Source organism: Rhincodon typus, chromosome 13 (assembly GCF_021869965.1).
Source record: "Rhincodon typus isolate 14 chromosome 13, sRhiTyp1.1, whole genome shotgun sequence".
NCBI classification, from domain to species: domain Eukaryota; kingdom Metazoa; phylum Chordata; class Chondrichthyes; order Orectolobiformes; family Rhincodontidae; genus Rhincodon; species Rhincodon typus.
In genome coordinates, this window is record NC_063344.1 from 52,407,367 (window position 1) to 52,424,970 (window position 17,604).

A 17,604-nucleotide genomic window follows, 5' to 3' on the forward strand; every position below is an offset into this window, starting at 1 on the left:
CTCTGCTCCTATGATGCTGCTTGGCCTGCTGTGTTCATCCAGCCCTGCACCTTGTTGTCTCGGATTCTCCAGCATCTGCAGTTCCTACTATCTCTAAAGTAAGTAACTACTGTCTTTGGACATCCTTGGTTCAGTGGCCTCTGAGCTCTAACTGCTTGAATTCAAGTCCTCTCCAGGAATTGAGCACATACATGAGGCTGATGTTTCAATGCATTACTGAGCAAGCATTTTCAGTGCGCTGCCTTTCACATGAGATGTTAAACCAAGGTCCTGTTTGAACTTGTATCTCAGGTCAATGCAGAGAGGTCGCTGATTCTATTCAAGATAACAAGGTGTAGAGCTGGATGAACACAGCAGGCCAAGCAGCATCAGAGGAGCAGGGATGGCTATCCAGCTCTACACCTTGTTATCTCAGATTCTCCAGCATCTGCAGTTCCTACTATCACTGATTCTATTCATGCAAGATACAATTGCAGGTACTTTATACAATATTTGAAAATGCCTTCTTCCATGCTTCCAGATGTTCTGACCATTTGTTTGCTTTTCTGAGTCCTTACGAAGACAAAGTTCCACCTTCACGCCCTCCATGTTGTGTGTCACTATCCAATGTAAATGGGACAGACTTTGAACAGCTCTAGCGGTTCTAGACTAGGTATCCATAAGGTGCTGTGAGGCATCAACAGCAGCAGAATTGTACTTCACAATCTGCAACCTCATGGCCCAGCATATCCCCTACTCAACCGTTACCATCAAGCCAGAGGATCAACCCTGCTTTAATGGAGAGTGTGGGAGGGCAAGCCAGGAGCAGCACAAGGTGAACCTAAAACTGAGGTATCAACCTGGTGTAGCTACCACAGAGGACCGCTTGCATGCCAGACAGCATAAGCAGCAAGTGATGGTTCGCTTAGCTCAGTCTCGCAACCAATAGATCCGATCTAAGCTCTGTAGTCCTGCTATATGAACAGTGACGGACAATTAAACAACTTAGTGGAACAGAAGGCTCCACAAATATCCTCCTTAATGATGGAAGAACCCAGCACATCAGTGTAAAAGATAAGGCTGAAGCATTTGCAGCAATTTCCAGCAAAAATACCGAGTGAATGGTCCATTTTGGCCTCCTTCGTTGGTCCACAGCATCACAGATACCAGTCTTCAGCCAATGTGATTCACACCATGCAGTATCAAAGAATGTTTGAGGTATTGGATAGAGCAAAGACTATGGGCCCTGACAACATTCTGGCAATATTACTGAAGATCTGTGCTCCTGAACCTGCCACTCCCCTAGCCAAGCTATTCTAGTACAGTTACAACACTGGCATCTACCAGAAAATGTGAAAAATTGCCCAGGTGTCTCCTGCACATTTCAAAAAAAAAAAAGCAGGACAATTCCAACCCAGGCAATTACTGTCCCATCAGTGTAATCTTGCTCTGTAAAGTGATGGAAGGTGTCATCAACAGTGCTATCAAGCAGCACCTGCTCATTTTGGGTTCTGCCAGGGGCACTCAGCCCCTGACCTCATTACAACCTTGGTTCAAGCATCGACAAAAGAACTGAATTTCAGAGGTGAAGTGACCGTGACAGCCCTTGACATCAACGACATATTCAATGAAGTGTGACCTCAAGGACCCCGAACAAAAATGGAAGCAATGGGAATCAGGGCAAGCTCTCTGCTTGTTGGAATTGTCCCTGCTACAGATGAAGATGGCTGTGTGGTTGGTGAAGATCAGTGATTTCAGCTCCAGCAGATCCCTCCTTCAGGATATGTTAGGCCCAACATCGTCAGATGCTGCATCAATGATCTTCCTCCCATCATAAAGTCAGAAGCGGGGATATTCACTGGTGAATGCACAATGTCCAGCACCATTTGTGACTTCTTAGATTTGCAACAATACCCAGGCTTGGACTGACCATTAGCAAGTAACATTAGTACTTCACAAATGCCAGGCAATGACCACCTCTAAAAAGGGACAATTTAACCACCACTCCTTGATATTCATAGATCGTAGATTCCCTACAGTGTGTAAACAGGCCCTTTGGCCCAACAAGTCCACATCAACCCTTGGATATTCAATGATGTTGCCATCATTGAACCCCCCTCTGTCAACATCCTTGGGGTAATCATTGACCAAACACTCAACCTGACATGCCGTATAAACAATGACTACAAGAGCAGGTCAGAGGCTAGAAATACTGCAGCAAATAACTTACCACCTGACTCACCAAAATCCAACTACAAGGCACAAGTCAGAAGTATGACGGAATACTCCCCACTTGCCTACATAAGTGCAGCTCCAACAGCACTCAGGAAGCTTGACACTATCCAGGACAAAACATCCCACTTGATTGGCACCACATCTACAAGTATCCACTCCCTCACCACCATTGTTCGGTAGCAACAGTGATTGCTATCTATAAGATGCACTGCAGAAATTCACCAAAGATCCTTAGACAGTACCTTCCAGACCCATGACCACTTCCATTTAGAAAGATAAGGGCAGCAGAACACCACTAGTTGCAAGGTACCCTCCAAGTCACTCACCATACTGACTTGGAAATAGACTGCTGTTCCTCCACTGTCACTGGGACAAAATCCTGAAAGGGCATTTTGGGTCAACCTACAGAACGTAGACCGTCACTACTGAGCAGCAGTTAAAGAGGACAGCTCACTACAACCTCCTCAAAGGCAGAAGGGCAATACATGCTGGCCAGCAAGCAATGCCCATGTCCTACAAGTGAATTAAAAAAAATTGTAAAGTCCACACCCAGGCTTGCCAATCAAGCACCATGAACATCAATAATAAACAGAATCTCACAATCAAACACAGAACAATTGAACACTGCGCCAGCCACAGTTAGTAGGGTTCAGGTGAGTTCTGCCAATGTCCGTGCCAATATTTATTTCACCATCAATATCACAAAAAATTTAATTGCTATTTTGACGACCTGGCTGTGTGGAAAATTCCCTACTTGCCTTTAAAAGTGCTTACACAGTTGCAAAACGTTTTGAGCCCGAAAACCCGAGTTTTCAAAAGCTGCTTATTAAAGTAAGTTCGTTCTTTTCTTTCTTGCAGGAATCTATAGTGTGTTTTATTTACCATGAGACTGAGTAACTTAGTGCAATTCACCCTGTAATTTTGAATCATGCAAAAAAAAATTGATTAGAAAACAGAATTAATCCATGTTTATTGCTGTGGAAATTGAGCTTTGCTAGGGTAGAATTGTTCAGGATTTCTGATTGTTCTTTCATCCAGAGTTCAAGTATGCAGACAAGGGGAAAGGATGAAATTCAGCTGTCCAATACTATCCACCCGGCCATTGCTCCAGCCAAAAGCGATGGAAAAATTAGTTGAACACTTAGCATCTGTCAGCAGCAGAAGTTGAATTTGTTAAATGGCACTTGGCCCTTCAACTCCCATTCCATTCTTATGCACTTCTTTGCCCTCAAAATAGATGAAATTTAAAAGACAATCATGAGTTCATTAATTTTTTCAAATATAAATATATAATTCTTGTATAAAAATATAAAATTCTTTTCATCTGCAAAACAATCCCCCTTTCCTATCCTGTCTCAAAAATCTAAAGCCTGGGAACTGAGTACCTCTTCGGAAATGTTGATATGTGCTTACAATTGTGAAATGTTTGCTCGATATACTACACACAATGCTCCTAAAATCTAAAAGGAAAGTAAAAACATATGGAGACATAAAAAGCTATGTAAGAGATAGGATGGTATTTAAATAGAAAATGGGAAGCAACAAGGGGAGGGTAGGTGAAATGAAGGCCCAAGACTAGGCAAGTGAGGACTTGAAAATGTAATTACCATTTTTTTGGGATGGGGTATCTGTTTTTGCTCTCCTTAAATGCCAGACAATGATCAGGTATTGGAGAAATCTGGTCCAATGAAATCACAAGACCTAAAAATACCGAATTTGCACCTGGTTTGAAATATTGTTGTGACAATGGCCTTGATCTAAGACGAACAGACTTTGTTCCACAGCAGGCGATGCTAGCTTGTCAATTCTTTTTTTGGAGCATTAATTTGTGGTTTTCTTAAAGAAGTTACAGATAAAGTAGAAACCTAAATAACATTGTGACATGACTTTCTCCAATTATATTATTTAAATAGTTCAGAATTATAATTTAGTTCTTGATATTCTGTAGTGATTTAAGATGTCAAGTGCCAAATATTCTAACACCATTTTTTCACTCAATTTCATGACTTATGGGAAGGAAAAGAACTTGGCCACGTGTCAATTGTGTTCGGTAGTGTCACTGCTCTGACTAGCAGTTTATTGGGTTTTTGTTTCAAATTCAGTTCCTCCTCGTAAGACAGATATTCTCTTATTAATGTGGTAAATCATAATGAGAATAGTTCCAAGGACTTGCAACAGAATCTGATAGTGATGCATTTGTATAGCGCATATACATTTGCTTAGCGCATATACGGTGACTTTGTAGATTATTATACCATGATGCGATTGCATGAATGGTATAATGAGATTCGCTGATGGATGATGTGATACAATTGAAAGGAAAGAGAAAATTATACTAACAATCTGCAAATATGTTGTTGCCAGTGTGATTTCCTCTTAATTGGTCATGGTCTGACCAGTGACAATTAAAGTAAAAGAAAACTTTCGATCTAACAAAATTCAGAATTTTGCCTTCATTTGGATGTGGAAGACCTGGGAGCTGGTAATTAAACCTCTATTCAGAATAGTCTGTGAACTGGAATTTTAAGTCACTTTATTAATGTATATCGGAATCTTCAGAGAACAAATCTGATCAGTAATATACTCTCTCCATCACCTTTTCTCTGTCCCTTCCCTCACACAAGTCCTTCAACCAAAATCATTGCTGTCTGTCCCTTGGTGGGCCCTATTCATTCCCAAACTTTACTTTGAATCTGATTCTGCTTGAAGTTCAAATAATCTTTTGTGTCAAATGCTTTTTGGAACTCTTGTTACATCACATCTTTTGGCTTTTTTCAATCCATTTGGGATATCATTTTCTCAAAAACTCTGAGGTACTATAGCCCACAGGAGATTTGTTCAGCAAGAACTTGTCATTTTTAGTTTAAATATGTGGCTTCAAAGGGAAAATGCTCAGATTTTCATGAATGGTTAGGCACTTTTTGCTTTAAATATAGGAATGGAAAGGCTGAAGACATTATGTAGCATTTGGCAGCACAGAAACTGACCATTTGGTCCAACAAGTCAATGACCATGTTTATGCAGCACATAAGTACTTCCCCAAACTGTGTTATTACATCTATTCAATATACATTTTGATTTTGTTTTTCCTCTTGTACTTCATCAGCTTTCCCTTTAAATGTGTATGCTAATTTCCTTGATATCCAATGTACTCATCATTGTCTAGAAAAACAGTGGCAATCTCAAAGTTTTGCCTCCTAGTTTTGGATCTGCACAACTGGAATTACATCAAATATATCATACCATAACTAAAAACATTATTGAGTCAGCTCTTTATTTTCTCTCTTCTATAGAAGCGAGCCTTAGTTTGTTCAGTAGTTCCTGACAGTTGTATCAGTAAGTACCTGGTATAAATTTGACTTGCTCATTTATAACTCCACTTAGTCTAAATGCAAAAATGTAACAATCTGATTGAAATTTAGTAGGTAATGACGTTTTCCCATACAACAAAGTTTACTTTATTATTTAAGTTATAAACTGTAGTATGACTGTGTAAATTACGTGATAATGTAATTCAGCGCAAGAAGACCTGGAAGCCAAGTACATTTTGTTTGGTACAGAATGTCTTCTACATAATGGGGAATTTAAACTAGCTATCTGACCCTATAGAGTGGAGAGGGCTTGAAAAAGCTAATGTGGAGTATGTCTGTCTGTCTGTCTGTCTGTCTGTCTGTATCCCATTATGAATCCGAGGAAGTTTTGACTGAGCTTACAGTAGTGTGGGAAAATTGCATCCTCAGTCGGTTCTTTTACTGGTTACTGTCCAGGAATAGCTCGATGATTTAGCAATGGAGGTGCAGTATACACATTTCCTCAAATATGAGCTAAAATAAGGGAGTGATTATGAAATGTTAGTGAGGAAAAGAGGGAAGTGTTATGTGTACGAAAAACTTCTTGTTGAAACTTATTTGCTTTCTTTTTTACTTTCAGGAGCTTTCCCTGAAGGAAACTGTTCTTTGGCTGCAAAAGGAGGAAATAAATCAGGCTGCTTGTCATACTGTTGGCTCCCTGTGAGGTGCTTACATGAGGTAACAACCTTCTCGGTGGTTTTTGAGCCAAGAAATGGGCCAGAAAATCTCAGGGAATATAAAGTCTGTGGATGTGAGGGAACCAGCCTACAGGCCAGTTAAGCGGGAGTTGCGAGGCCCTGACTTCTGCAAGCCAACTCGGCTTGACATGTTACTGGATATGCCATCAGTTTCTCGAGAGATTCAACTAAAACATGCCTGGAACAACGAAGACCGTTCTCTGAACATCTTTGTAAAGGAAGATGACAAGTTAACCTTTCACAGACATCCAGTAGCCCAAAGCACAGATTGTATCCGAGGTAAAGTTGGCTACACACGTGGACTTCATGTCTGGCAGATTCACTGGCCTACAAGGCAAAGAGGAACACATGCTGTGGTTGGTGTGGCAACAGCAGAAGCTCCATTGCATTCTGTGGGATACACCTCATTAGTTGGCAGTAATAATGAATCATGGGGCTGGGACTTGGGTCGCAATAAACTATACCACAATAGTAAAAATCAGCCAGGACTAACCTATCCAGTGTTTTTGGAGCCAGATGAATCATTTGTCCTCCCTGATAGTTTATTGGTGGTTTTGGATATGGATGAAGGAACATTGAGTTTCATCGTGGATGGACAATATCTGGGTGTGGCCTTCAGAAGTCTAAAAGGGAAAAAACTGTACCCAATAGTCAGTGCAGTCTGGGGGCACTGTGAGATAACAATGAGATACGTCAACGGACTTGACCGTAAGTCATATTTAAATCCTCTTTTTATACAAAGGTAAATGCAATTTATGGTTCATAAAGAATATGGGCAACAACCGTTCTTGATCCCTTGTCAAGACAATTTTAAATTTCAAGATGATTGTATCGTGCAGGTTTGCAATATAGTAAAATGTGGTTTCAGATTGTGTGCATGTCTGATGATGGAGAAGCCTGAAATATACAGGAAAAAGGAATCAGTTCCCACTGTAATAATGCCCAACTTCCAAATATTTCACAACTAAAGCATGTATATTTTTGTAAAATCAGGGTATCTGTTGGAATGAATTTTCTAGCTGTCCAGTTTTGCTGTCTTTCCACTCCACCATCTCCCATATACCTCACTTTGGATATCCTTATTTTTACTAGCTGTTCTGAAACAAACATGACTACATGTGTACAGTATTTATCACCACTAACTACCCTTGCATTGTCTCCCACCTTCACACATTCTCAATGACATGGGCACACTGCTGAAGCATTGTTCCAGAGATTCTGATAAACATTTGTACCACTGTGAAGAAGAATTATTTCTCCAAAGTCTGCCTGTTAGTTATTCTCTCCCATCACATGCAATGTTTCAGCAATGATTGCTGTGTTCAAGATTGTTTATCTCCTCCTTACCACCCCAACTTATCTGGATTACGGCTATAATTGTAGGTACCTTGTACCATCTTAATGGAGGTCAATTCATTTGGTACTCTGTAGGGATTGCATCTGGGATCATTTAGATCTGCATGGCTGAGCCAATCACTGGGTGCCACAGTGCTGATCACTGTGTTGAATTTGGTACTGAAGTTATTGTACAACATTATGCTGATAATTAGTAAAAATCTCTTGTTAAAAGAGATTATATTTTAAATATATAACATCCCTACATTTAAGATTTGTATTTATATGAAGCATCCAACTTTTGACTAATTGATATAAAATTAGGAAAAGGAGTTGTATTCATACTTCATGACGTCAGGGTGTCCTAAAACACTTTACAGCCACTGAAGTATATTTAACTATTGTCACTGCTGTAATGTAGGAAACACAGTTGCCAATTTGAACCCAGAAATGTGAAAATCATCAAACAATCCGTTCATTTGATAGATCAGTACTGACCTGAACATTGAGAAACTTCCTTGCTTCTTTGAAAATTGCCTACATTATCTCCTACGTCCAATCGAGAGGACAGATGAAGCCACTGTTTGTAATGTCTCATCTAGAAAACAGTTCTTCAAATCATGCAATGCTTTCTCGGCAGTATCCTAGAATAGCAGCCTTAATATTGTGCTTGAGTCTCTCGAATGAGAAGTAAACTAGTAACCTTCCAGCTTAGATTTAAGTGGTACCTCTGAGTCACACTTAACACTAAAAATAAACTGACTTTTTAATACTGTGGGAATCCCACCTTCAAAGAATGTCAGCCCCAAATTGGAATCACATTGTTAGTATTTTCCAACTAGTCCCAATAATCTCAATCAGTCTCATCTCCCACAGCTTGTTTCCTTTTATTTTGCTGCAGTGTGCATTACTTTGCAATTATCTGCATTAAAATTGATCTGGCATTCTTTAGCCTATTTAAATGCACCAGAAGGCCTTGAATGTAGTTCATTTCTCTAATTTTACTTCCCTGGATATAATGCTTAATATTGTTAGAAAATCTATAATTGTTTAATGAGAACTTGTTTGCCCACCTTCCATCTGATTGTCACTCTGTTGAACTGTGGCAGTACTGTTCATGTCTGATTAATTCAAACATCATCTTTCGCTCTTGATATACTTTGTAACTATAAGTGCCAATTTTTCTCCCTCTTTAGATTTTGGGCAAGGATTGTAAGAGGAGAAAAAGCTGTCAGGAGTGAAGAATGTTAGATAATGGGCAAAGGAATTTTTAAGCTACGAACATAAGGATTTTATTCAAGGACATGCTATTGGATTTCCTTTGGGTTAGATGGTGTACACTATATGAAATTTATCTAGCTTGGATTAAATGATAGAGGTGTTACAAAGCAAATGCTATGCAGGGAATAATGCACACTAGTGAGTGAATTACTGCATTGTAGCCAGTCAGCGGATTAAAATGTCCGGAAAAATCATTCACGGCCATAATAGTCACCTCAACTTGATGAATGAGTCCAGCTTTATTTTACTCTTTGCTTTTTCCCTCTCCTCCCCGATCTTCCCTGCTTCCCCCTAACATCTGCCCCCAACTCCATGTCCAAAACAAATTGTAGGATTTCATTTTTTCTGTTTTTGATTAGGTTTTTTCCTAATGCTGACTGATCAATGGCGTTGGTCGAACATTGAATGACCTCAAGTGTGTGATAAATTCACACTGATTTATGATTGTTTCCTGATGAAGTCTGGAATTGATTTCAAGGAAAGTGCTGTAGATACTATAAATCCCTGGAGTATTATGTGCTATGGTGTGACTGAATCGACAAAAAATGGGCAGTAAATGTATCTTCTGAAGGTTTAAATAGAATTAGGAGGGGTTGTTGGTTAAATGACTATTAATCAAAAAGCATACTAATCAATTTCTTTATTTGAACTTGATAATCATTTTTGAAGTAATTAATTCAGGTTGCACCAGAAGTTGAAGCAATTTGACCCTCCTCCAGTATTTTCTTTTCTTTGTCTCTTTGTCGTCTTTTCCCTCCGTTGTCTGTTCCTTGTTGGGATAAATTTCCAAGGGCATCTCATCTAAATGACCACTCTTCACACACTATTATTAGCAGGCTATTTGGCAGTGGAGGGAATTGCAATTGGACTTGGTGCTGTTTAGCTGAATCCCCTTGCATGTCTGACATTTCCTGACGCAGGTCACTGGCTAGGGTTCAAAAGAGAAGTTATGCGCCTCAACTGTCATCCTGAGTAATGTCAACCAACATGCCAATGATTTAATTTTAGATATAATTTGAATATGGTCCGTTTGATATTGAATAGAGTACCCTTAAGATTCATTCACAATTTTTTAGTTTTGGTCAATATGATTTTGATTTACTATAATTATCTATTTTACTATTAGCCCAAAGATCTGGGAAAGCTTGCTACCTCATAATTGTCCATTACTATTATAAGAAGTAAATACATTTTTAATTATTTTTGTTTTATATTGTTTAGGTCAGCTAATTAGCTTGTGGTTGTCTTGAATGCCATTTATTGAAGAGCTCTTTGTGCAAAAGAAACTAAAATTTAACAAGCAAGAGGAAATAGCAAAAAATGACTTTTTGTTTGGAAAAATATGCATGTCGATACAGAAGATGTAAATAGCAGCTCTTTCTCCCTGAGGTTGATGCTGCAACTGAATGGTCTGCGAAGAATTTGTTCTTCAAACTCCCAATGTGTTTCAATAGGTTAATTTCCAAAAAAAGACTGTGCTCGTACAGCTTCCAGGACAAAAGGATTTGTGTCCAAAACCTGGTTGGGGGGGTGGGGGAAGGTCCTTTGTTTTTTTTTACAAACCACATTTGAATCTTTGCAGTTATTCAAGAATATGGTACTATTAATTCTGTTTGACATTGCAGAAATTGAAATAAAGCTAACTTCAGAGTACATTTACACACGTCATTCCCAATTCTAATTTATAACAACTTAATAATTATTGAAGTGTAAATGTATCTTTTAATGCAGTAAATGTTCCATACATAACCTTTACTGCTTGTTTGTTCTGCAACAGTCAACATATCTATCTTTCAGAAGATTTCAGTAGTGAAATTGAAAATTTGCTTTTCAAAGCTATTCAAGAGGATCGAGTTTTTCCTTGTGATGCAAAATTGCATCATTGTTGATGGATACGTTAACTTGAACTCTAACAGTTGGATTTTCCCATTGGCCTGAAGAAATGGTGATAGCATGCAACCGGATACCATGCCTCCTTTCCCATTTGTCCAATTTTTCAATTGCCCGGTGGGAAAGACAGGCCTCCAAAGTTGCCAGTGCTCTTAAAACAAGCCAGTTGAAGTACTTAAGGGCTTATAAGTCCAGTTATGCAACCTTTTTGGAATTTCCTGGAGTGAGCTGGCTTTCAGCAGCCACCTGTATCCGAGCAGCTGAAGGCAGGCAAGCACCATGTCAGGTGACATGGTCATTCTACCTGAGCATCATGAATGCTACAGCACAAAATTGTGCTACACCCTCTGAAGTACTCACTGGAGATGAGCAACAGTCTGCATAAGAAGGGCATGTGAATTTGTGTGCTCGATATCAACTATTGTTACAAGTCTGATGTCAAACAAAAGTCATAATACTAATTTAGCTTCTGGTTGCATCACAGGTCCTACCATAATTTTCTCAATTTCAGAAAACAGAATGAACACTCAGATTATGATGTAGCATGTAAACTATGGAGCAGCTTAGGAAAAGATGCTTGACTGGTTTCCATCTCATGAGATAATGGTTTGTGGTTTGCTGATCCATTCTGTGCTAATGGTCACATGGTATAGGTCAGGAGCCCCACTCGGGCATCGCCATTTCCATGCATTTATTTGGTTGTAGGCTGAGAAAGTGCTGGTGTTTGTTTTCACTAGGCCCTCCACTTGACTAACTGACCTGTTTTATTTCCTCTCTTTCAATGGCCCATTGGATATTCATCTTCCAGTGCTCAGTCATCAACGATAATCTCTATGTTGATGTCTGCTATCTTTATAAATCACTTACAGTTGGGAATGGATGTTGAGCGGGTTGTGGCAAGTTTACCATACAGAGGATCTTTGGGCATATGGCTCTTTTCCATCCAATGCAGATGATGTTGGTTAAACATGTATGCTGATAGATCCTGAAGCATACAAACATCATCGGATTGAATCCTGATCCGAGCAAGAGATTACATTTAAGGCATCAGAGGTGGAAACTGTTCATCCTTTTCTCATGCTCAGCCTATGCTATTCAGGAATGTGTTGAGAAGGCAGAGTTGGTAGACTCAAAGTTTGGTGTTCTCGATCAAATTATTGTTTTTTCCAAGCACGCTCAGCTCGTAATAACAGTTAGTGTTTGCAGTGTACATGTTAATTTCAGCATTGAGTGATAGATTATTTGGATTGTGGAGTCAAGTTAAGTGAAGCTACCAATAACCTTTATCATCACATTGGGCACTATGGCAAACACCTTGGACCATAATATTTGTCTCCCTGATGCTGATGGCCAAACCAAATGTTATACCAGGGCAAGGGAGAACCTTTGGAATGGAAGGCAATTGCAGCATCATCAGTGTGGAGTAATGCTGAGTACTTGGTGCATGTTTGTCTTGGTTCTCAGGAGAGCAAGGTTAAACTGCTTTCCATCAGTTCCTGTATGTATGCAGGCTTTTGTCTGTAGTTTAATCTGAAGAAATATAACTGCAACAAAGAGTGTAACACGTCAAATTGTCAGTATCAAAGTGCGATAGTGTTAGGGTTTGACCACACTGTGGATCTCAAAGTGTTTTGATATTACTGTGTCATTTTCACATCATATTGTCCAGGAAAGAGGAGATCACGTTGAGCAGCTTCACCAGCCAATCAACATTTTTCAGCTTAAATAGGCCATCTGTGTTCACGTTGCCAAATGCCTTGGTGAGATCAGCGAAGGAAATGTTGGTCTTCTTGGCACTTGTCTTGCAGCTGCTGACTGATTGTTGATTCTTTCAGTTGTGAAGCCATACTTAGATTGGCCTAATGATGATAATTTGAAAAAAAAACAGTGGCAAACAATACAGAAAAGCAAAACAGTTTTCAGAATTTTATTTCTATTTCTTGGATACGTAAATAACTAGCATTGCAACCCTTTTCTAATCCCCTCAGCATGGCTAACTCTGGCTAATGTCTATAATATAATGATGTGGAGTTTTTAGTGCACCATCAGCGATCACAGGAATGACTACAAAGCTGTCCGAGATATGCTTTCAATAATTGCAAGTTTAAAACTAGAAACAAAGGAAAATAAATTTGTATCAGATTGGTACAAACATGTCAAACATCAGTAGGTTTTACTGACCTGAGTATAGTTTAATAATCTCTTGGGGTGGCATGGTGGCTGAGTGGTTGACACTCCTGTCTCACAGTGCCAGGAATCCGGATTTGATTCCAGCCTCAGGTGACTGTCTGTGTGGGGTTTGCACATTGTCCCCGTGTCTGCGTGGGTTTCCTCCGGGTGCTCCAGTTGCCTCCCACAGTCCAAAGATTTGAAGGTTAGGTGGATTGGCCAAGCTAAACTGCCCACAGTGTCTGGGGATGTGCAGCCTAGGTGGGTTAGCCATGGAAAACGCAGAGTTGCAGGGATAATGGGTGTGGGTGCGATGCTCTTCAGAGGGTAGGTATGGACTCGATGGCCCAAATGGCCTCTTTCTACACTGTAGCGATTCTCTGATAATTTCCTAAGTATGGAAATAACCTTTGAAGATAAAACCAAGAAAAACAAAGAACTGTAAAGGCAATGGTGCAAATCTTCTAATGGAATGCATCATGACCATGGACATGAAGAATTTCAAAGAAATTCGTTGTTCAGACCCTTTGATGGATGCCTCTAACATTGACATGGAGATTCTTAACTTGGTCTGGACACAATGAGCTCACCCAGAATTTAACATTCACATAGTGAATCATAGGTGTAGAACCTTGGTTGGAGGTGGTTAATTGCGGAATCTGTATTGGAAAGGCCTCAAAGTATTTCAAAGTAAACTTAATAAGCAGTCAATAGCCTACTTGTCCAATCAAACTCCTCAACCCACTCTCACTTACCACCCCTCTTATCCACAATCCTTTCTGTAATTTTTAAAAAAGTCAATGCATTCTGAATCCTAATGCATCTGGGAACAATAATGTCTACTTATAATCCATTGGATAAACAAGAAATAAAATACAAATCAATGCACTCGGAGCCCTAATGCACTTTGCCATTTATTTCATTTGATGTACTTTTTCAATACTTGTCATGACATTTCCACATTTACACAAAATTAAAGGTTACACTAACTCAAAACAATTAAAAGACTTGAAAGATATTTAAAAAAGATCACTAACTTTTTAAAAACCTATTCTAACACTGCAAGCCTGCTGGGTGTTGAGTCATCCATTGTACTGCTGACGTCAAAGGGGCTCTGACCTCAATGCTTCATGCCTTTGTGACTACCCATGAGTCAAACACTAGCCAGGCAGGAAGTTCCTAAACTTCTAGGTTTAAAAAAAAATTAAGGCTGCCACTTCATCTTCAGTCAGTGATGAGCACCAGAGCCTCTCTAGCTACTGACAGGAGGATGGGGCCTGCAAGTCTAAAAGGTGCTCAGGAAGTTAAATGAGACATTCGTTTGTCCAAGTCATTCAGTGCAAATTTCAGAACTGAACTTAGTTTCTAGTAAATGATCTCTAATTGCTTTGCGATCTAAATGAATTTTCATACAAATAATTTATTTGAAGTTGTGTTTTAGATATCAGACCAAATTATACAGTCACTGCAGCCTAAAGGGAAAAAAGTAAGAAATGATTGCCCAGATTTAAAGTGACTACACACATCTTAAAGATACAGAGCAAAGTGAGATTTGAATTTAAATACTGAAGCACTTTTCACAGCAACCAGATATGTCAAAGCTTTTTACTACTAATGAAGTATTTCTGAAGTACTGTTAGTGTCGTAATGCAGGAAATTCCATCACTGTCCCTGGAATTCCCTCCCGAATGACCTTGTGGCTCATCCCGCAGCAGGTGGACTACAGCGGTTCAAGAAGGCCGCTCACTACCACCTTCTCAAGGGCTTTTAGGGACAGGCAATAAATGCTGGCCAGCCAGTGACACGCACATCCTGCAAATCAATAAAAAAAAGCAATTTACACTCCAGCTCCAACAAACAGCAATGCAACAATAACAAGCTGATCTTAATTTTTGTGATTTCAGTGAGTGATGTATCTTTGTGCCAGAGTCCAGGGAGAACTCCACTGCTCCTTTGAGAGAATGCCATGTTATCTTTTTAGATTCACTTGAGAAGGAAGTTAGCTTACCATCTCATACAAAAGATGGTACCTCTGAAAGTGCAGCACTTCCTCACTACTGCACTGAAATGTCAACTTAATTTTTATACTCAAATGCTAGTGAGGAGCTTGGGCACAGGTGGCTCTGAGGAGACTCAGCGGGTGGCACTCCTGCCTAAGGCTAGATCAATGAGTATTGTTTCAAATTGTGACTGAGCTTCTTTAGTAGTGAGAATGGAAAATTACGCAAGGAGCTTTATTATTTGGTTGTCTAAGGGCACAAACTCGTGCTTTTGATTTTAAAAGTAATTTTCAATGGAAAAATCATGTATGCTAAATGCTGACAAAATGGAATCTAAATACCTTAATTTTGCAGTAAAGCAGAACAATATTCTCGTGTCTCACTTATATTTACTCTTCTTTTGAAGATCCTCCACATCTTTGTATTGAATGCTCATTAGTTACTGATGGGAGTCAGTATATAATCGGCAACTGTCGAAGTTCTGGTTACCTATCGTTTAACATTTAGTCTTAATAAAGCAATACAAATACAACTGTACCTGGTGACCTCCATTACTCATTATAATGAATGGATCTTTAGATGAATAATGAAAATTGCCAAGTAATTGAGTCTTCAAACTTTGGGTTCATGTAAATGGCGCAGAAAATGGCTGGTAATAGGTGAAGTCTGAATTTAGTTATTCTTTGCTGTAAAGTTAGCTTGGGACAGATGGAACGAAGTGTTTTCCTATGTTCTGAGAAGTATCTTGTGACATACTTTCTTCTTGCATAAATCCAGGTGTCTAATTAGAAAAGTGGAGAATTGGAAATTGCTACAATAGCAATGCAACAAGCTTTTTAAATCAAAACCTGAAAGTGTTTTCTGTTTGGGTGAGAGTAGCTCAGCAGCTTTCCAAAATCATCATAGAATCCCAACAGTGTGACAGCAGGCCATTCGGCCAATTGAGTCCACACTGACCTGTAACCCTGCATTTCCCATGGCTAATCCACATTATCTACACGTCCCTAGACACTATGGACATTTTAGCATGGCCAATCCACCTAACCTGCATGTCTTTGTACTGTGGGAAGAAACCAGAGCACCCGGACGAAACCCACACAGACATTGGGAGAATGTGCAAACTTCACATTGACGGTCGCCTGAGGATTGAAACAAAACCGGGTACCTAAGCTATGTGGAAGCCAGTTTATTAAAGCTAATATGCAGTTCTGTCCCTTTTGAGGTGTGTTTGCATCATATTAGAATAGAATCCCTACAGTGTGGAAACAGGTCCTTTGGCCTGACAATTCCACAACAACCCTCAGAGCAACGCACCCAGACCCATCCCGCTATGACCCACCTAATCTACACATCCTTGAACACTACAGGCAATTTCCCATGGCCAAGTGACCTAACCTGCACATCTTTGGACTGTGGGAGGAAACTGGAGCACCTGGTGGAAACCCATGCAGACACGGGGAGAATGTGCAAACTCCACACAGACAGTTGCCCGAGGGTGGAATTGAACCCAGGTCCCTGGCACCGTGAGGTAGCAGTGCTAACCACTGTTAAACCATGCTGACTGAAAATTCTATTGAAATGTATAACCACATTATGGAGAATAGCAGTGGTTGAGAGGTGCAATGGCATCATCCTTGTCTCCGAGTCAGAAGTTCCGATTTCAAGACCCATTCCAGGACTTGAGCCATAGAAGCTGCATCTGTAATGTGGCTAGATTGATCTGTAAATTCTTGGGATACAATGATGGCAGGCAGTAAGAGTGGTGCAGTCTCCTAGTCATCCATGCTTGATGCTGAATAATACCCATCAAACAACAGCCTGTACTGAGGGGTTGGTCACATGTTCCAGTAAAATCCAGTTGAAGAAACGAACATAAACCCATTCTTTAATAAGAAACTGAATATGTTGGAGAGAGAACTCATTATTTCAGATTTCCAACATCGGCAGTATTTTGCTTTTATGCATATGCTCTGTTGGCCTCGCATGCCAAGAAGTATAAGAAAAGATCAAAATAGTAGCAAATAACTGTAATATTAATTACAAAGGAATTCTTGATGAATAGATTTGATCTTTAGGATCAAGAACCACTCCAAAAAAGTAAGAATAAGGATCCATTTTTATTACTGTAGTGACCACTGTGCTGTGTTTGGCCTGGAACATCCATTGTCTGGCCACAATCCAAGTCCAAGTTGATATCAGTTTCTAGATATTATACTGAAGAATGCTTTCCAAATTGTGGAAAGCAATGTATTGAGACAATTTTCACTCCATTGTAATCCACATGTACAGATTAAGAAATTTAATTGTATCAACAATATACAGAGGTTCCCACTTTATGAACGTCTGGCTTAATGAATGCTCATGCTTACAAATACGACCCGTTCCAAGAGTGTAATTTGAAAGGTGCATCGTGCAAATATTTACTTTACTTACAAATGCCTGCTTTATATTGTCCTGCATTACATTCCAACATGCATACAAATTGATTTGCGAGTGGGACCTGTTTTGAAACAGGCACTGCCTGTAATCTACATTTCTGCTCCTTTTGGACTCTGAGCCTGGTAAATCAGGATATCAATCATGTTGATAGATTGGAAATGAAGATGTCTCGTTAGTTTGGAAATATACCAACATCTATGAGCCATTAAAAGCCAGAAGCCTCAAGGT

At 39.6% G+C, this 17,604-nt stretch overlaps 1 protein-coding gene across 9 annotated transcripts in view; it reads left to right on the forward strand.

Annotated features, from left to right (window-relative positions):
- LOC109926975 (SPRY domain-containing SOCS box protein 1) overlaps positions 1-17,604 on the forward strand; it is a 193,771-nt gene that overhangs the window by 76,459 nt on the left and 99,708 nt on the right. For 8 of the 9 annotated variants that reach the window (XM_048604078.1, XM_048604077.1, XM_048604080.1 and 5 more), the window contains one exon: positions 6,145-6,970. In XM_048604078.1, the coding sequence (XP_048460035.1) occupies positions 6,277-6,970 (694 nt within the window). In that variant the 5' untranslated portion in view covers positions 6,145-6,276. Of the gene's footprint in view, positions 1-6,144; positions 6,971-10,099; positions 10,381-17,604 lie in introns of those variants that run through there. The other variant, XM_048604086.1, reaches the window with a different exon arrangement.